Below are 21,077 nucleotides of genomic sequence, written 5' to 3' on the forward strand. Positions count from 1 at the left end.
CCCAAAGCCCTTCATCTTCTGATTCCCATCTACTTTTTCCCTTTCCAGCACATCCACACACATCGTCTTCCTTAAAGCCAAACAGGCCAAGCAGATCTATTGGTAGTTCATTCCCCAAATAGCGATGGTAGGCCAGATCTTTGCCTTTGCACCAATGTTTTTTCTGCCTTAAAGCCTATTCTCACCTTTTTACTCAAAGTTAGCTCTTTGCTTTTTTTTTTTTTTTTGAAACGGAGTCTGGCTCTGTTGCCCAGGCTGGAGTGCAGTGGCGCGATCTCGGCTCACTGCAAGCTCTGCCTCCCGGGTTCACGCTACTCTCTTGCCTCAGCCTCCCGAGTAGCTGGGACTACAGGGGTCCGCCACCACGCCCGGCTAATATTTTTGTATTTTTGGTAGAGACGGAGTTTCACTGTTAGCCAGGATGGTCTCAGTCTCCTGACCTCGTGATCCACCCGCCTCCGCCTCCCTAAGTGCTGGGATTGCAACTGTGAGCCACCGTGCCCAGCCCCAAAGTTAGCTCTTAATGGAAAATTGTCCTGATCCCCCAAACTGAGCCTGAGTTCTTCCTTTATGCACCTCCTCTCAACTTCTCCAGTATGTGGTGCATGTCTCTGTTAAATCACTTAGCACTCAGGTTCATGCCATTTCTCTTGTTGCTGCTACTAAATAGAGAGAAATAGTGAGTTCTCAAATACACTTTCTTCTTTATACCCATTTCCAACAGTGTCAGGATAATGTAGGAGCTTCATAAATATTTTTGGAAATAATGAACTCTATATGCAAGAGGCAGGAAAATGCTCCCTGAGATAACATAAAGAGGTTTCTAATTAACCATCCCTTTATCCTGGGACAAGAGAAAGAGGAGAAGGTCTGGACACCAAAGTACCTGGGAATCCAGAAATCTAAGTCAATCAGATTTTTTTTTTCTTGTTGACTCCAATCCTATTAATTCCACCCTCAACTAAAAATAATCTGATTTCAACAACCGTATGCTTTGTAATCTCCCCTCACCTGGACCTCCACTTCCTTTCACTCTAGTCTTTCTACGTCCTTTGAGTCAAAACCTCAGTCCACATTATGGCTTTCTTTTGCAGCTAGCCCCTTATTTTCTAACCAGATGTTTTAAAAAGTAGCAAAGACAGATGCTTTCCACTTGCCATTCTAAAATGCCCACTTAAGTCTTCCATTTGGTCTTTCTCCTGCCTTAGGTATGGACTCACCTTACTCAGTCCCAACAAGACTCTACACCAGCAAATAAATTCAAAAGAAAACGGAAGTTTAATACAAAACCTTAATTTTAATAACTATCCTAAAGGTTTGATGTTATGTAGAGACATCAGTGGAAACCACTATCCCTCTCTCAACCCAGTATTGGGTTTGGATCCTAGAAAATACCAAAAATAGACAAAAATGTTTCCAGTTCTTTTTTTCTGACCTAGATAATTTAAAGCCAAAGATTCATTCCTGGAGAAGTACTAGGATATTTTGGGGGATTTAAAATCAAGCTCAGTTAATGTGGTTTATAGGGCAGTCACTAAGACTGGTCCATGCTAAAACATGTCTTTGTCAACAATTGTAGGGCCAACACACATACTTTCAATACTTTCTCTTGGTGAGAAGAATAGGAACTATGAATAATCAGAAATAGAAGAGCAAAAGGAAAAGTGAAAAGATGAAAAGAGTCCATGAAAAAAGAGAGGCAAATTACAGGGAAGGAGAAAATCAAGGTTTTTGAATGGGAAATACAGTGGACATAAGAGGATCTGAGAAATAGACATATTTCCTGTCAGTAGAGGCTGAAGGTAAACAAGGATGTCTTGTAACAGAAAGAAATGGGAAGGCCAAGTTAAAGAAAAGAATGAAAGAAGGCTTGGAACTAAAACAGATAAAGAGATAATGACAGTGAAAACTATCTCAGGCATGTCAACAGGACTGATAAGAAATACTGAGGGACATCCAGGATCTCACATCAAAGACAAAGGGTCAACATGTAGAGAGAGAAAAAGGAAGAGGGATCCCAGCTGTTAGGGGGGAAAGGTGCTGTTAAAGACAGCTCTAGTCTGCATTGTGAACCTTACATTCTGAAAGGAAGGACTTCACCAAGCCAACACAAAACACTACAAATCTCTGTTGTTCACAAATTTTAGAGTAAATAAAAGCAAACTAATGATATACATCAAATACCTTAACTGGCCAGACATAATTCCTAGTTCATTTGAGCCGCGGGGGGCAAGAAGCTATCAAAGTGATTTTATTTTTCCAGCACCTTAATGTGAGACAAGTATGAAGGAAAGACAAGTATGAAGGGAAAAGGCTCAAACCAGTATTGGCCAGCAGTAATTTTCAGAGTGATTTCTTTTTTCAGTATAGACTTGGATGTATTTGGACCCCTTGGAGGGGGCGCCGGAGAAGCGGCCCAGAAAGTATTTCCATCTTAAGAAAAATTTAGTTTGGATGCAAAGTGAGTTTTGCGGACCTCAATACAGCCTCGAGAAATCTGAAATACTCCTCTACAGCGTTAATAAAGAAATATAAGTCAAATTGCCTGTTAACTTGCAGCTTCTTCTCCCCCTTCGGCTTCAGCCTGAACTCCTCAAAGCACTGGAGGACAGGAACGGACCTTCTATCGCTTTTGTTTCCTGCGTGGCGGAGACTTAGAAGAACGGCCGATCGCCTACCTGCCTTCCACTTCCCCGGCCGCAGAGCGGTTTGCTGCCGGCTGGGTTCGCCGCCAACCTCACCTACCGGTAGTCTCTTCGGTCTGACTCTTCTGGGATGGGTGCCGGGGGGTGGGGGAGACCTCAGGGGGGCGGAGGGACACGAGGAGGCGGGCCTGGCCCTTCCCCCAGAGCCAGGGAGGAGGCGCAGCCAGGACGCAGGTGAAACCGACTCGGCCCTATCCCGGGAACTTTCGCGGTGGGGACTCGTTGCGAGAGGCTAGAGTCGCGCAGGTGCGGCCTGGGAGCCGCCCTCTCTCACTGAGACTGCCGCGGGGACTCAGCCCTGGGGCCACCCGCAGGGGACACACGGACCTCCTGGCGCGCTCACTGGCTGTGGGCAGCGCTGGCCTCCGCTGCTGATGGGGGCGGCTAGTGCCGCCCCGGGCGCAGGTGACACTCGCCCGGCCAGGGTTTCCTCTGGCTGGGGAGAGCCCCGGGAGGGCGAGACGCAGACACCTCAGGGGCGGAGGACAAGGCAGCGATGGCCCGAGAGCTGAGCCAGGAGGCACTACTGGACTTTCTGTGCCAGGCTGGGGGCCGCGTGACCAACGCTGCCTTGCTGAGCCACTTCAAGAGCTTTCTCCGAGACCCTGACGCGTCCCCCAGCCAGCACCAGCACCGCCGCGAGCTCTTCAAGGGCTTCGTCAACTCGGTCGCCGCAGTGCGCCAGGACCCCGACGGCACCAAGTACGTGGTGCTCAAGAGGAGGTACAGGGACCTTTTAGGGGAGGAGGGGCTGCAGCGACCCCGCGAGCCGCCCGCGGCCCCCCACAGTGCAGGGGGAGCTGCGCCCAGCTCCCCGCGAGGCGCGCGCGGGGGGCAGTCGCCCCAGCAGCAGCCCAGTCGGCGGCGGCGGCGCGAGAAGGAGCCGGAGGAGGAGCCAGCAGGTGCAGCAGCCAGAGCCGCCGACGCAGCTTGCAATGGACTCCCGGTCAGCGGCTCCCGCGCGGCACCCGGGAAGGGCGGCGGATCGAAGGGCAGTCCCGGACAGAGGGCGCCGGTGCCCGCAACTGCAGCGGCAGGGGCCCAGGCGGGAGCGAGGTGCGCGGCGGCGGGGACACAGGGCCGCTGCTGCTGGGAATGCCTCCAGAACAACCTGGCCGGGCTCCCGGGAGAGCTCGGTGCACTCCCGGACTCCGCCACCGCAGAGGGGAAGCCTGCACCGGCTCTGCCTGCCCAGGATGGCCGCGGGGCTTCCAGGGAGCCGGAAGAAGGCGAGCTGGCTGAGCCCGCGCCTGTGCCTGCAACGCATCGCTCGCCTCTCGCCACCGTCGAGGCTGCGACGAGCAGGGCTTCCCCGCCTGCTCTCCTGCCCGGCCCCGCCCCACGCGGAGACCGGCCGGAGCTGCTGACCCCCAGCTCTCTGCATTATTCGACCCTGCAGCAGCAGCAGCAGCGCACTCGAGAGTGGGTGGCCAGGCACCCGCAGGTGCCGGAGGCCCGTGATCATGGCCCTGTCCGCGCCTGGTCGGTGCTGCCAGACAACTTCCTCCAGCTGTCCTTGGAACCTGGCTCCACGGAGCCTAACTCAGAGTCGCCAGACCCCCGCCTTTCCTCGGACTCTCTCTTTCCTGTTGTTCCGGATGAGCCCTGGGAATCCTGGGCGGGGAACCCTTCATTGACTGTCTTTCGCAGCATTCGATGTCAGCTGTCCCTCCAAGATCTGGATGACTTTGTGGACCAGGAGAGTCATGGCAGTGAGGAGAGCAGCAGCGGGCCCAAAGACTCACCAGGGGCTTCTGAAGAGGGGCTGCAGGTTGTCTTGGGAACCCCAGTTCGGGGGAAGCTCAGGAATCCAGCTGGGGGCCTTTCTGTATCTCGGAAGGAGGGCAGCCCCAGTTGGAGCCCTCAGGATCTCAGAAACAGAGGAGATGGTCACATCTCTCAGCAGGTTCCTGCGGGGGCTAATGGCCTTGCAGGTCACCCCCCGGAGCCTTTGCCTTGGCCAGTTCCTAAGTTAAGGAGGTCCCTCAGGAGGAGCTCTCTGGCAGGGAGAGCCAAATTGTCCTCCTCTGATGAGGAGTACCTTGATGAGGGCTTGCTGAAAAGAAGTCGGCGCCCACCTCGATCCAGGAAGCCCTCCAAGGCAGGAACAGCACCCAGCCCAAGGGTTGATGCAGCTTTATCACCAAAACTTGCAGAGGTTAAGGCTGTTGTGGCTGAGCGGGGTTGGCGACACAGCTTGTGGGCCCCCAGCGGGGAGGGGCCTGCAGCCTGGGCCCCCCACAGAACTTCTGAGCACAAATCATCCCTGGTTCCCCTAGATGCCAGGGAGCATGAGTGGATTGTGAAGCTTGCCAGTGGCTCCTGGATTCAGGTGTGGACTTTGTTCTGGGAGGACCCTCAACTGGCCTTGCACAAAGACTTTCTGACTGGGTACACTGCCTTGCACTGGATAGCCAAACATGGGGACCTCAGGGCTCTTCAGGACTTGGTCTCTGGAGCAAAGAAGGCAGGGATCGTCCTTGATGTAAATGTGAGGTCCAGTTGTGGATATACCCCGCTGCATCTTGCAGCCATTCACGGCCACCAGGGGGTCATCAAATTGCTAGTGCAAAGGTTGGCTTCTCGGGTAAATGTCAGGGACAGCAGTGGGAAGAAGCCATGGCAGTATCTAACCAGTAATACCTCTGGGGAAATATGGCAGCTGTTGGGAGCCCCTCGGGGCAAGCCCATTTTCCCTGTCTATCCCTTAGTTGGAAGTTCTTCCCCGACCAGAAAGGCCAAGAGCAAGGAAATATCTAGAAGTGTCACCCGAAAGACTTCCTTCGCTGCCCTACTCAAAAGTCAGCACAACAAGTGGAAACTGGCCAACCAGTATGAGAAATTCCCCAGTCCAAGGGAAAGAGAAGAGTACAGTGACTGAGGTGGGTCTCTCTGTCCAACACACAGGCAGCACACCCTCACCCTACTCAGTGAGAGAATTCAGGGGGAATAGAAAAGCTGCTGAGAGTTGGTAAAGAGGATGGTGGAGTGAGATGGCATTGACCTCCCTGGATCTTATGTCACTACATCCTGGACCTCAAGAGGGCCATCCAAGCTTTTTGAAAGCTGAAGGTCCTTGACTGGAGAAACCTAGACAAGGGGCAGGGCCAGGTGCTTGATATCTAGGAGGCATTCTTACTTTTCCCTTGCCACCATGGATCTGGGCACAGTAAGCCATATTGTTTCCCGAAGCAGGAGTCCCAGGCCTTGGCTAGAGAGGGAACAGATGTCTAACAAAAAGAGAAGCAATTCGAGGAATTGATGAAGCACATGCAAAATCCTCTCTGGCTAGCTCTCTGGCTTCTGTTCATTTGAAGAATAAATCTTGGCTGACACTGGGAAGCACCAGGTTTGAAATCAGATGGCTTTCTTTTTCTTTCTTTTTTTTTTTTTTTGGCATTTAAATCAGTGAAATAAAATTATTACTGGAGAGTAGAGTTCGATTTGAGAGATTCCTCAGCCCTGTTCCCAAGTCTTCTTTTGAATTCCTTGCATGGTGGTTAATGGGTAAAATGATTAATGCCTCCTTTGGGTCTTCTCACTGATCAGACAAAGAAGTTGGGTAAGATCCAGTTATGACTTGGACTCCATTCCCAAGAGGAATGACTGTCATTCAGGCCCTGCTTTTTTGTATCAACCCAAAGGGAACTTTCCAAATGTAAAAACCATGTGGCTCATTTGCATAGTGACTGAAACCATCTTTCATGGAAACTCCCTGTGTAACAAACAGAATTATCATTACTAGTTTTCAGTAGGTTTGAATGGCCAACGTTTGTACTCATAAAAAGAGAGAAATGACTTCACTCTGGGGAAACAGTAAGGGTTAAGAGAATGCATCCTTACCAGGACTATCTAAGCTGCTAAATATAATTTTATTTGCACTAAACTTGTTGCCAATTAAGATTAAATATTAGCCTTTAAGTACTCTATATCTAACATGAAGTGCTCCTTTTTAATTGCTTTTGAAGGGACTTATAACTTGTGAGTTCATGGAGTGAGAGAATGGCTAGTCTATAAACGTCAGTAGAACATCAAGATTTCAGAATGAGTTCAAAGAGGGCTGAAATACATGTTCAAGTGGAAATTGTTAATTTTTTATGGGAATGTTTTCATGAGATGTGGCAATGATGCTGTATTTTAAGTATTTTTGTGTTTCTTCTGGTTATTTTCCCCAATTAAAAGATCAGTAGATCTTCATAATTTATTGTACTTATGCTGATTACTGTTTCTTTCTTTACAAAATTGTGTCTCAGCGAATGCCAAATATTGTTTCTTTGATTTTTTACTTTATGATTTTGCTGAAATAAATATATCTCTTCTGCTAGAAAAATAAGCATAATAAATAAATCTAGGAGCTTTTTTCCCTAAAGATCTATATAAGCGATGAAACTTTGTTAAATCAAAGCAAGAAAAATGGTAACCACAGATGGGACACAGTTTGAAGAGATGAAAATTTGAAAGAATACATGATAGACAACTATGCAAATACTCTAGTAAACTAGTAAACATTGTAAACTACTAGTAAGCTAGTGATATTTCAAGGAAAAACTGTCAACTTTTAAAAAAATCCAATAACTGTTTTTACTTTAGCATATTGTTATTACTACATCAATTTATTCAACAGATGTGTTTTGTGTAGTGCTGTGGGATTTATAAAGGTGAGTGGGAGATGACCCCTCCCATCTTGAAATTTAAAATCTAACAATATTTATTATTGATTGCTTTATACCCTAGCTTTTTTTTTTTTTTTTTTTTTTTTTTTTTTTGAGACAGAGTCTCAAAAAAAGTTGAGGCTGAAAGTTGCTCAGACTGAAAAGCAGTGATGTGATCCCCACTCACTGCAACCTTTGCCTACCAGGTTCAAGCAATTCTTCTGCCTTGGCCTCCCATGTAGCTGGGATTACAGGCAACCACCACCACTCCTGGCTAATTTTTGTATTTTTGGTAGAGATGGGGTTTCACCATGTTGGCCAGGCTGGTCTCGAACTCCTGACCTTAAGTGATAAGTTGTATGTTTCAATATTCCCAAGGTGCTGGGATTACAGGCGTGAGCCACTGTGCCTGACCTGTACCTATCTTGCTCCCATGATGTCTTTTAAAGCTGCATTATATCAGAAAATAAGCTTGTAAAATGAGGCAAAGAGAAAAGAAAGATAGTACCAGAAATGAGGACAAACAGCAGCAATGCAAGAAAAAAATTTCAAAGTGTCATAAGTACAAAATACATGCTCTGGAGAGAGCACTTGTTTCAGGAGAGAGAGAGGGAGAGGGAAAGGGAGAGGGAGAGGGAGAGAAGGAGAAAGAAACAGAGAGAGAGAGAAGGAGAAACAGAGAGAGAGAAAAAAACAGAGAGAGAGAAAGAGAAACAGACAGAGAGAGATCCTTTTGGGCTGGAAAAATCAGGTAGGGCTTCATAGAGGCCAGGAATCTTTTAATTGAATGATACTAACTTTCCCAAGAAACCAGCTGTGTTAGTTCTACCACATTCTTGACTTCTGCTTCAGTGTGTGATTTACATAGCACTAGTGTGGCTGATTGTTCACTGGTTAGAACACAATCCTAAGTCTCAAGTTGATTCTTATGATGATTCATCATGTCCCTCATACCTGCCTCTGATCAACTCTTTTACATGGTCAATATGGTATGTTGGGGAGGAGTCAGGGGAGAAGAGGGTGTAGAGAGGTGATTAAAACACAGATCTGATCCTGACACCCTCTTACTCATGTTGTAAAGTCCAGGCCAGGAGGGATGCCAGGACTAGCATACTTTCCCAGCTTTCTGCCAGCCACTCCCTGCCATGAACCCCAAACTTAAGCTACATCAGACCTATTGGGATGCTGGTGGCCCTAAACTCTCAGTTTCTGTCTTGTGCTGAATTTCTTTTACTTAAAAACTCTTTTTGCTATTTTCCTGGTAATCTTATTCCTCAAAGGGTAGTTCAAATGTCATAGCCTATATGAAGATTCTAGGACAAACCCCTCCAAGGTGGAAGCTGTATAGCTCCTTCGTCAGAATTCTTATAATACTGTGTACATACCTCATTTACAATTTTTGCCACATAGTATTCAAATAAATTGTATGTCTCAATATTCCTGAAGATTTTGGACATCTGGAGATTAGTGAATATGTTTTCAATTCATCTAGATTTCCAGATATTTATGGAGCATCTACTGTGTGATAAAGACACAATTTCTGCCTTCAAGAGCTCACAGTCTACTGGGGAAGGAGATGTAAGGGTTGGGTCACTGAAAATTGCTTCTAGCACAGTGAGGTAAGTGCACAGATATGTATGTGTGTCAAGACTCTGGGAATTCAGAGAAGGGGACGTTTATGAAGCATTTTCCATGTGCCAGTCTCTTTGGTTATGCTGGAAATACAACATTTAGTAGAATATACCTATTTCCTGCTCTGATGATGCTTTTCTGGATTGGGGAAGTCAGGAGGCAAAAAGGAAGTTAGATAAGCTTTGAAGGGTGAAGTGGAGAAAGAGTTCTGGAAGAATATCCCAGGAGAGGGAAGGGACCTGACCAAAGCCACAGAGTGGTTTGAGGATACTAAGCCACATAACGTGGCAGAAGTGAGGCAGTGCAGAAAGACACGAAGCTAGAAAGGTCATTTAGGACTAGGTTGAAAGAAGGGTCTTTTTGACCTTAGGAAATATAGTCATTTTCTAGGAAGCCAAGGATTGTGAAAACTCCTCCCAAAAAAACTTAGTGTTATTCCAAATCAAGATGTTTTCCTGAAGTCTTAATTTGAAGACAAAAAATATATCAAAGTATTAGATTAAATGTGCTTAAAGTTTCTCTTTCAAAATTAGGTCTTCAGTGTGGTTAATGCTTATTTGCTAGCACATAGTGGTAAGCAACACAGTAAGTTAACAAATGGCAATTTCATTTTAAAAGCAAACGTTAGAAATTGTTGATAAGCTTAGCTCAACACTTTCTTTTTTCATTTTAGCAGTTGTATGAAAGCTTGTATATAGATTCATTTATTCCTGTATCTTCTCAATTGTTTCTTTCTTGTATTTGCCCTTTTTCTTTCCTACTTGGCAAGATTTGACTTTCTGTTCATGGATTTTTTTTTATGGTCTTTGTCTACTTTTAGCCTAGTGATAATCACTTTTCTGGGGTGAATGCCTACAGGGACAGTTGTACCATTAGCCTTTTGCTGCTGCACCCATTCAGTGTAGATGACATCTTTCTTCCTGTAAACCTTGAGTACGTTGCCAATTTGCTGACCTTTATAATGTCCTTGCACAGTCTGAACTTCATCATCCTTCCGGATGGTCATGGATCAAACATCATACTTCTGTCTTAGCTCTTTGGAAAGAGGGGAAGACATAATCTTCTTGCAAATGTGGGAAAGTGCATTGAAATGCCTTTTGCAGTTCTTGCTTCAGTTAGAAGTCACGAAAGCACTGAATTTCACTTTGGCCACTCTCGCTTCAGTGATGGATGCAAAAGTTGCTCAACACTTTTTGTTGTAGTCATAAAGTAGTGAATTTTAGTGTAATAAATGTACTATAAATATTAAGTATATATACTGTAGTCTTATTTTATGATAGTAAAATTGCTTACAGTTCAACATTTCAGTGTGTTACACATAGCATGCTGTGAATTCCAGATGCCTTGATTCCTCTATACATTTTTGGGTTTTTTGAGGCAGGGTCTCACTTGGTAACCCAGGCTAGACTGCCGTGTTGCCATCATAGCTCACCGTAACTTCAAAGTCGTGGGCTCAAGAGATCCTCACACCTCAGCCTCTCTAGTAGCTGGGACTATAGGTATACACCATCAGACTCAGCTTTTTTTTTCTTTTTTTTTTTTCCAGAGACAAGGTCTTTTTGTTACCCAGGCTATGTTGCCCAGGCTGGGTCTCAAACTCCTGGTCTCAGCTTCGCAAAGCACTGAGATTACACGTGTGAGCCACCACACCTGGCACCTGTACATCTTTTTTGTTGTTGTTGAGACATGGTGTCCCGCCGCCACCCAGGCTGGAGTGCAGTGACGCAATCTCAACTCACTGCAGTCTTGACCTCCCAGACTCAAGCCATCCTCCCACCTCAGCTTCTGGAGTAGCTGGAACTATAGGCACACACCGCTGCACCCAGCTAATTTTTTTATTTTTTTGTAGAGATGAAGTCTCACTATGTTGCCCAAGCTGGTCGTGAACTCCTGAGCTTAAGCAATCCTCCAGCCTCAGCCTCCCAAAGTGCTGGGATTACAGATATGAGCCATCATGTCCAGCTCCCCCTATACATTTTTAAAAAGTAACTTTACACATATAATACAATTCACCTATTTTAAACGTACAATTCAATGATTTTTAGTATAATCACACTTATGCAACTATCACCACATTAAGTTCCTGTATAAATCTGAGAGCCACTGATCCAGGCAACAGGAAACCATTGAAGGTTTAATGCAGGAGAGTGACATATAAGCTGGGGTGAAACAAAAATTCTTCTTGCTGCAGTAAAGAAGATAAACTAGAAGCAGAGATCAGTGAAACTATTGTATTATCTTAGTTTTCATATTGGGAATATCAGGAATGTTGACTCAATAAGGTGTTATCCATTGGATTGGATGTATACAGTGAGGAAAATAACTTTGTTGGTGGGGCTGATTTAGTTGATAAGAATTGAGAATTAGGTAAGATGTAAAAGAGTTTCTCCATTTCCTCTCACCCTCAAAATACCCTGGTTTCGTCAATTTTTTTTTTCTTTTTTTTGGCAAAGTCTCGTTCTGTTGCCCAGGCTGGAGTGCAGTGGCATGATCTCAACTCACTGCAACCTCTACCTTCCGGGTCCAACAATTCTCATGCCTCAGCCCCCTTAGTAACTGGGATTATAAGCGTGAGCCACCACACCTGGCTAATCTTTTTTTATTATTATTATTTTTGAGACAGAGTCTTGCTCTATCGCCCAGGCTTGAGTGCAATCTTGGCTCACTGCAACCTCCACCTCCCAAGTTCAAGCTATTCCCCTGTCTCAGCCTCTGGATTAGCTGGGATTACAGGCGTTGCCACCACATCCAACTAATTTTAGGGTTTGTTTGTTTGTTTTGGTTTTTTGTTTTTTGAGATGGAGTTTTGCTCGTTGCCCAGGCTCCCTGCAACCTCCGCCTCCCAGGTTCAAGTGATTCTCCTGCCTCAGCCTTCCAAGTAGCTGGGATTACAGGCCCAGCTAATTTTTTGTATTTTTAGTAGAGTCAGGGTTTCGCCATGTTGGCCAGGCTGGTCTCCAACTCCTGACCTCTGGTGATCCACCCGTCTCAACCTCCCAAAGTGCTAGGATTACAGGCGTGAGCCACCACATCCAGCCCTAATTTTAGTATTTTTAGCAGATATGGGGTTTCACCATGTTGGCCAGGCTGATCTCAAACTCCTGACCTTAGGTGATCCGCCCGCCTCGGCCTCCCAAAGTGCTGGGATTACAGGTGTGAGCCATTGTGCCTGGCCTAATTTTTGTATTTTTAGTAGAGATGGGGCTTTGCCATGTTCACCAGACTGGTTTCGAACTCTTGGCCTCAAGAGATCCGCCTGCCTCGGCCTCTTAAAGTGCTGGATTACAGGTGTGAGCCATCATGTCTGGCCTGGTTTTGTAATCAAATTACTTCATTCCTGTCACGACCATGTAAGTTCATGGTGGCACTGAATCCAGAGTGTAAATTCAATCTCTGTACAAGCTGTTTTGCATAGCAGTGCTGCTGTGTACACTTGGGTTTGTCAACATCAAAACAAATTTAAAATGCTTAAGGAAAGGTTGATAATGTAAGTACTTAAGCTCATGGCAATGAAGCTAGATTGCCTGGCTCCTGTCCTGATTTGGACAAGACCTTCAACTTCTTAGTTTTGTCATTTGTAAGATGGAAATAATACCAATAGAAAATGGGTTTTCTGAGAGGATAAAATGAATTTATACCTGAACAAAGTTTATAGAAAATGTCTGGCACATAGTAGATCCTCAGTAAACATTTGGTATTATTATTTTTAACACCATTCAAAATATACAGTCCACTTAAATTTCTATCTATGCAGAAAGCAAAGAAATCTAGTCGATTAAAAAGGTGCTGCTAAAAATTTATTGATACAGCTAAATAATTTTCATTATGCTTCCATACAAGAAAGATGTCTGGGTTTCTCACTTCAAATGAAAAAGACTATTTAACTATCTCTTGTGTGTAACAATCATTAGCTATTATGTCATTAAACAGAATTATGTCCAATTGATGTCACATAAACTAATTCCAGTCAAGTTAGAAGCTCTGATGTTGTCTGGAACTGAAACTCAGACAGAGCTCTGAAGGAATCAGGCTTATGGAGAGGTGAGGTGTGTGTGTGTATGTGTGTGTGTGTGTGTGTGTGTGTGTGTGTGTGTGTATAATGCTACTATCACTCATGAACTGGAAAAATCTAACTGGAACCATGCAGTAAACTTTATCAAATTTCTACTAAATTTGGTCACAATGAAGTCACTAAGTTGGATTAAAAAGTATTGATCTGACTATTCCTCCTTCATGATGTGAAAATAACACTTCCTGATCTCTAGCTACCAAGCTTGACTCCTATTTTCTACTTTTTTTTGGGGGGGGTGGGGGTGAGGGGTGGGGGTTGATCCTTTCATTTATTCAGACTTTACTCATCATCACATTCTGAGCCCCTTTCTGCGTCTACCTCAGCGTCCTCACACAACTCACAGGCTAGAGAGGACTTCAAAGTGTGATCACAGCACTGAGGGATCCCAAGTTAGGCAAAAGGGCCTGGGGGAGTGGTGAGGATCCAGCCGGGCCTCATAAAGAAGGTGACATCTGAACTGGGTCTCCAAGAATGAGCCATCACTTAGCCAGGGCCTCTGTTTCCATATTGAATCACTGGAATACAATTTGCTGAATTCAACAGATTGATGACCTGGGCTCAGGTTAATTAGCTTTGTTTATGTTTTACTTTTGTTTTCTCTGTCTCCCCCGCTAGGCTCTCATCCCACAAGAATGGAGACCTCTGCCTGCTTCACTCCCTGCTGTGCTTCCACGTCTGGAGCATGCAGTAGGACCTCAGTGAATGTGTCCTGGAAGAGGGAACACTGATCGGAATTTGTCCTCTGAATGTGCCCACTCACGCTGCAGTGTCAGCTTCTTGAGGACAGCAATGTCATCAGGCCTGTTGATCCCTGGATCAGCAGCTAGAAGGGTTTGGCACATGGTAGGTGCTCACTGAATGGCTGATTACAACAGGACACAGCAGCAGGCCTTGAAGCTGGGAGTGAACCCCAAATCCTACCTTCAAGCAGGAAGCCCTGCTCCTTTGTATTAGGCGTGAAATGGGGCCTGTGAAGGAGGCGGCAGGAGGGGGGGAAATGCTGCCATGGGTTCTTGTGTACACAGAAGACAGTGGCATGGGAAGACGTGAGCAGGCATATCCAGGAAATGAACAGAGGACTAAGGCTCAACCCTGAACCTGCTCTCTTAGGTGTCACACCCTTTCCCACTGGAAGCAGGTGAGCGGCTCCCAAGTTCCCTTGGAGATAGAGGCCACATGACCTCAACCTGGCCAATCAGCAGAGCCCATTCTCTTCGGCCATAGTGATTGGCTGAGGTCTGGGCACGTAACCAATCCCGTGCAGAAGGTCAGATCTCCAGGTTGGAACCCTGGGTGAAGAGAAGCTTAATTTCTGTTAGGTGCTGGAGTGGTTGGTGCCATCTTGTCACCGTGAAGGGAAAGCCCACCCAAGAATGACACCAACATAGAGGGAAGTAAGCAGAGCCAAGAGGTTGGCAGAGGTGGTTCCTGGTGCCATTATCCAGCACCCAGCTACCGACCAGGTGAAGTTGGCCTTGCACATAGTCGCTGGCACTGGAGTGACCCATAGGTCACACACAAAAGTCTGCAGAGCAACTCCAGCTGTGCTCTTTCGTTTTCACAATTAGCAACGTTTTTATAGGTAGCATTCTTGGTTAGCATTCCTAGTTAGGATTTGTAGCTAGAAGTTTACCATGCAGCAGGGCCTTACGACCATCTCTGCTGATGAGGAGACCCTTACTGATCATTATAGGCTCCTCGAGATCGTCAGCCAGGACAGCTTCACCAAGGTGAATGAAGTTCACCAAGTGAATGCCTTCTCACTGGGACCAAGGTGGCTGTGGTCATCCCAAAAGGGCAGCAGAACTCCTCCTCCCTCTAGAGTCTATTCCATGGGGTGACACCAAGGTCATCAGGCTCTTTCGACACCACAGACACTTTGTTCTTAGCCATGGAGTATGCCAGCAGAGCAGAGCTGGTCCGCTACATCCTAGAGTTGGGTTACATGAAGGCAGAAGAGGCCTGAAGCAAATTCCAGCAGATAGTATCAGCCCTCTAGTACCACCAACAGAAGGGGGATATCCATAGGGACCTGAAGCCCAAGAATTTCCTTGTGGTCCATCACAACATAAAAATAACAGCCTTTGGATTTGATACCAGGTTCACTGTAGGCCAGAAGCTGGGCACCTTCGGTGGGAGTCCCTCTTATGTGGTCCTGAACTCTTCCATGGCCAAGCATATGATGGGCCCCAGTGGACATGTGAAGCTGGAAAGTCATTCTTTATACCACGGTAACCAGGGCCTGCCATTTATTGGGCAGACTTTGTGGAGCTGAGGAAGCTGATACTGTGTGAACAATTGTACAAGATCTCACTCTTCGCTCTTCATTTCCAGAGAGCTTCATCAACCTATTTTTGACTGCAGGGAGAGGCCTATACTAGACCACATCATGGAACACCTATGGATCAACACTGGTTAGGAGGAGACACGAAAGTCATTCCAGGAGCTGCTTTCTGATCACCAGGACTCCTGAAAGACAGAGCTCATGGTGTCCATGGCATATGAGGCAGACCACATCCAGTCCTTGTTAGAACAACAATTTGATGATACCATGGCCTGGTACTGAGTCCTGGGCTACAGGAAACTTGATGCAGGGCTCCATCATCAGAGTGAAGTCTTTGCCTTCAGTGGATCCCACCCAACAGTCACTAGCCTTTCCCATCACCTGAAAGAAACTGTTATGCTTTCACCTACAAAACTGGTTAAGAACATTGGGAAAACGTGCACAGTTCACATGTTCTTCATTTGTTCACCCTTAAGTGTCCAGTGTCTTGTCATTCATGCTGGTCTAAATATTGTGGGTTGACATAAAATTTGAGGTATAGTAAGGCCAACAGCTCAGGAAACAAGTATTGTGCAACTGAAAAGATAATTTGTTGCCCACAGTTCCCAAGAGGACGGGCACACAACATGCAGGACCACACAGGGAAGCACCAGCGGGGGTCAGTAGGCAGAGGGATGGGGAGAGCTGTGGGCAAGAACCTTTGTTGTGCTTCCTTCTCGATTTTGCCCAGGAAAAGCTCCTTGGCAACAGCTTGGATGGGTGGACTGGTGCACAGCAGGTGCCAGCACATGGTGAAGGCCACTGAAGGCTGACAGGAATGCACCTCCCTTAGGGTAGGCTGCAGGAGCCCAGTGCTTCTCATGCTACCCTGGTTGCTGTGGCCACTGCTGCCATTTCCTGCTCAGCACTTCAGCATCTGGTCTGTGCAGCCTGATGATGCCCTCTCTCTTCTACTTTTAAGACTTGTGTGTTTTTTAAAGGCCTTACTGTATGTAAATTAGTTCTCAATTTTAAAAGAAAATACCAAGACAAGTAAGGAGAAGTATTTTTCAAATGCCTATTGGGGCCAAAGCCGCGACTATATTGAAAGTGTCTAGTTCTTCCATATACTCTCTTTTCTTTCTTTCCTTCCCTTTTTCCTTTCCTTGTCTCCTTTTTAGAACAGTGAACACTCCCAAATCTAGCAAGTACTAGCAGGTATTTCTGTACCATCACTTTTTGAAAACTATAATTATTAATCTTACAGGATTTGAAGGTTTTTGCTGTTTGTGTCCCAAAATACAATTAGCTTCTAGTGAATTCTTATCCTTTGGTGTCAACTAGGGAAACATTTCAGGGACATAAATATTGTGAACCAGGTGACATGCCACCATCCCACAATGGGTCTCACTGCCTAAGAGAATGGGCCAGTCATGGTAGGGGTAAGATAAGGATTTCATTCTATGACCCTGCTAATGGGCCAGAAATAGTCCCATTTTCTTAGTTATTTGAGGACTGAGAACTTCTCAAGACTTAGTGAATCACATAAGGGTGTTCAGATCAGAGTACAGTATTCAGACTTTCTGATTAAAACTGACTTTTAAAAGTGAGCAAAATGAGTATTCTGCACTGACAGCTTTGCCTGCACTAATGGTTCAGGGAGAGTCACGTGGATTTTTCTTCCTGGAAAGGGCCACAGGAATAGCCATGCCTTTACAGTGTTTGCATGTTGAGTGGATGTTCTTAGTTTTCCACCTAGTTTGACCCTAATAGGTTATATGGAAAATATAAAACCTCTGTGAACCTTGATTCTTCTATGGAAAGGAGAGAGGAGGAAAGAGAAAAACATACCAATAGTATCAAATCAGCCTCAGGTCTTCAGGGCAGACAGCACTAAAATACACAATATTACTAATGAGTAGCTGTAAATGGGGGCTGGGGGAGAACAGAAGGCTGATTTTGCTTTATCTGTAGGCCATATATTCTCACAATAATGACTTTAACTCTGGACTCCTAGGGGGCCATATTAACTAAGTAATGTTTCATAGAAATATGTAATTAACCTATCTGTGGAGGCTCTTTCCATGAATTATGGAAAGATCACAAAATATTGCCCTGGTTTTCTTGGGCAAGATTCCTGATACCCATCAAAAATTCTTGGGAAAGCTGAGTCTAGAACTACTTTTCAAATTTTGGGTGTACACATATCTTTCAGGAGCAGTGTATCTATTATGGATGATCTTACACAAGCATTTTCTCTTCTGATCTTTGTTCTTATTAGCTAATTGTAAAATTCAATCAGGAACTGACAAAGGGGTTGAAACTCAAGTTTACTTGCTACTTGTTAGAATCTTTGAATTGAGGTTTTAATCATCAGTATTGTATTAGTCCGTTCTTACACTGCTATAAAGAACTACCTGAGACTGGGTAATTTATGAATAAAAGAGATTTAATTGACTCACAGTTCTGCAGGCTGTATAGTAAGCATGGCTGAGAGGCCTCAGGAAACTTAAAATCATGGTGGAAGGCAAAGGGGAAACAAACACATCTTAACCATGGCAGACCAGGAGAGAGGGAGAGAGAGGAAGTGCCACACACTTTTAAACCATCAGATCTGGTGAAAACTCACTATCATGAAAACAGCAACTGGGAAGTCCACCCCCATGATTCAATCACTTCTCATCGGGCCTCTCCTCCAACGCATGGGGATTACAATTCGAGATGAAATTTGCATGGGGACACACAGCCAAACCATATCAAGTGTTACTGGTATTTTATATCACTCCATTCTACCCACCCACGCACCCCTCGCCTCCAAACACACACATATACTGTAGCATAGATAATAAATAATTGAATTGTAGCTATACTCTTTTTTTTTTTTTTTTTTTTTTTTGAGACCGAGTCTCGCTCTGTCGCCCTGTCTGGAGTGCAGTGGCCGGATCTCAGCTCACTGCAAGCTCCGCCTCCCGGGTTCACGCCATTCTCCTGCCTCAGCATCCCGAGTAGCTGGGACTACAGGCGCCTGCCACCTCGCCCGGCTAGTTTTTTTTGTTTGTTTGTTTTTGTTTTTGTTTTTTTTTTTAGTAGAGACAGGGTTTCACCGGTTTAGCCAGGATAGTCTCGATCTCCTGACCCCGCGATCCGCCCGTCTCGGCCTCCCAAAGTGCTGGGACCACAGGCTTGAGCCACCGCGCCCAGTAGCTATACTCTTATGCCATAAGATGTGTTTATTTAAGATGACTCTTAGATTTTCAGTAAAGGAAAGTATCTGCATGTGGTCGCTAACTCTGAGACCACTAAAATTCCGAATCCTGCGAACAGCCTGTGATTCTTTGAGAAGGGAAAAGGATTAATCCCCTGGCCACAGGGCAAAAACAAAAACATCTGCATGCAGAAGTTGTATTAGGTGTCACCTGACCATAACCTTATATCCTTGTTTGTGTCACCTGTGGTCTCTTCTTGTGGTCTCTTGGGTTTTCCTACTAAAAGCTTCCTAGAGGCCACCTGGAGAAGCAGAATGGCACAGCAGGTGGAGTAGTATCAACTGGTGATCTCAGCATTCTGGACACAGGCAGGGCTCTTCAGGCTGCCCTTATTAATGTTTTCCCTGTTATTGTGGTACATTTCTGACTCAAATTCAGTTTTGGAGGCTTTTGTGAGGTACTTCCTCAGGTTCAAAACTCCTTATGTCTTTATTCATTTGAATTGAGTAAAAGAAAATCCTTATTCCTTATAAATTGAAAGCCACAGCATTTAGATACTGGCTTATGATGGAAGTTATGGACCGTTGGTGTTCCTAAAAGGAAAGAGAAAGCTAATATGGGGAGAAGTAAATAAGTATTTTGTGTTGTGAGAAGGTACCACGTGAATACTGCTGTTATCTGATAGGTTTAGGAAATGGATTATTTTGATCAACAAATTATTTGAGTTGAAAGGAATTTCTCACATGTTTTACATGATGAACAGTTGTAAGAAAATTTAAAAACTACAATGAAATATAGTCAGCACTAAACACAAGTAATTTATGTGTCTCAAAAAACAATGAAAGATTCTTAACTGCTTTGTGCTTATTGTATTTTGGATGCACAAAACTAAAGTCAGTTGATAAAGGTTGTGTTTTTACAAATTTTACATCTATTTTTGCATCTTGAAGAATTTTATAGTTATACAACTAATACATGTTCATTGTAAAGAAAAATCAATAACACAGATAAAGAAAAAGAAGAAAAAATCTGTCCCTAATGTTGCTACCTTGAACAATCACTGATAATATTTTGTTGTATATATACACTTTCAAAACTTATAACAAAACCAAAACCATCTTGTACATAACTGCCAACCTATTTTATTGTTTGATATATCACTATTTTTTTTTTCCTTTTGAACTGGAATTCTATACTGAGTTCTGGATAAAGTTTAGGTCTTTAGATGACTAAAAGTAGAACAGTTGAGAAATTATTTGTAGACCAAGCTTTTGCTTCAATGCCATTTCCCTTCTCTGCAGTCTATGGGCAAGGTCCTAAATGAGTTAAGTTTTAAATTATTTTAAAAATCATTATTAGCATTCATTTGACTTGAAGCCATAAATTTTCTTTTGTTTTTAACCAGCTTCTTTGTCCAGTGTTCTGGGTGCATGACTTTTCAGGCAGGCGGCTCCTCCTCCAGGAAACTGGTTGCCTGTTCTCACCCATAGCAGGAAGACAAGAGGGAACTCCCAGCTGTGACCAACCATCTCTCACCTGTAGCTTTTCTGTTTGTTTGTGGGGCAAAGGAGACATTGAGACAGGTGTGGGCCAGTTATGATTTAGGAATGTTTACTATGCTTGATTGCACCATAAAAGGGTCTAGATCTACCAGTACTTTTACTCTTCTTAAAAGCTAAGGAGAGACTATATTAAAAGTACTTTATTTAACATAAGGCTAGGGAAGGAAACATAGAAATCTAAAATATACATTTTTTTTTTTTCCTGGTCATACAGATCTTTTAGTTAAAGTATTGTCTGAAGATGAAGATTGGTGCCAGTTTTACTTTTCAATAAAATTTTTTAAGCAATTAAAACATTTTCTCAGAAGATATAACCTAATGAGTAACAGATTTTAACCATTTCCAATCCCATATATTCCCTTTTAACTTTTGATTGCATAAGTCTAATCAGCATGCATATTTTATTTTACCTTCTACTATTTTATTTAACAGCATATCCCATATATTAAAATAATTTTCCTTTTTTACATTTTTTATAGCCAGAAGGTCTACCATGATTAATATATTGTAGTTTGTTTAGCTATTTCTTTACTCTTTGACATTGAGTCATTTCTCACTATTACAAATACTGTAGTACGATATATCTGTTTTTCCCAAATTACAATAGCAGCAAGAAGATATAAATATCTTGTAAAAATAATTACGAGGTTCTTTTATTTCTTGGCTATTTTCCCAGCTGCAGTTTTATAGCTTTTGTTACATTTACCAACTTGTACTTTGGAAAAATTTAATCATGTTAAAGTGCCACCAGCAAGCATGTCTCTTTAAAGCCATACTAAGAGTGGGTTTTATGTTATTTGCTCATTTTAATGGGTATGCAGAGCAGCTTTTACATTGAGTTGCATATCTATTTGTTTCTAGTGAAACTGTCTTGTTGTATTTTTTTAAAGTCCTTACTGCCACACACCATAAATGTAATGTTGTAATTGCTAGTTATTTATTGCCACGTAACAAATTACCTCAGAGCTTCACAGTTTAAAAAAAA

General features: G+C 44.2%; 1 protein-coding gene and 1 pseudogene across 1 annotated transcript; one reads left to right on the forward strand and one right to left on the reverse strand.

Moving 5' to 3' along the window:
- The first annotated feature begins 2,909 nt into the window (after positions 1-2,909).
- Positions 2,910-6,909, forward strand: SOWAHB (sosondowah ankyrin repeat domain family member B). Its single transcript, XM_025386353.1, has one exon. It carries the CDS (start codon positions 3,202-3,204, stop codon positions 5,584-5,586), a length of 2,385 nt encoding a protein of 794 aa, XP_025242138.1. The 5' UTR covers positions 2,910-3,201; the 3' UTR covers positions 5,587-6,909.
- A 2,784-nt stretch (positions 6,910-9,693) lies between these two features.
- On the reverse strand, positions 9,694-14,569 carry LOC112624310 (annotated as a pseudogene).
- Between the last annotated feature and the right edge of the window lie 6,508 nt (positions 14,570-21,077).

The sequence above is a fragment of the Theropithecus gelada genome, chromosome 5 (genome assembly GCF_003255815.1).
Source record: "Theropithecus gelada isolate Dixy chromosome 5, Tgel_1.0, whole genome shotgun sequence".
Classification (NCBI taxonomy): Eukaryota; Metazoa; Chordata; class Mammalia; order Primates; family Cercopithecidae; genus Theropithecus; species Theropithecus gelada.

Bases quoted from the DNA above. Each gene is read 5' to 3' on its own strand.
- SOWAHB (XM_025386353.1), top strand. From the start codon at position 3,202: ATGGCCCGAGAGCTGAGCCAGGAGGCACTACTGGACTTTCTGTGCCAG.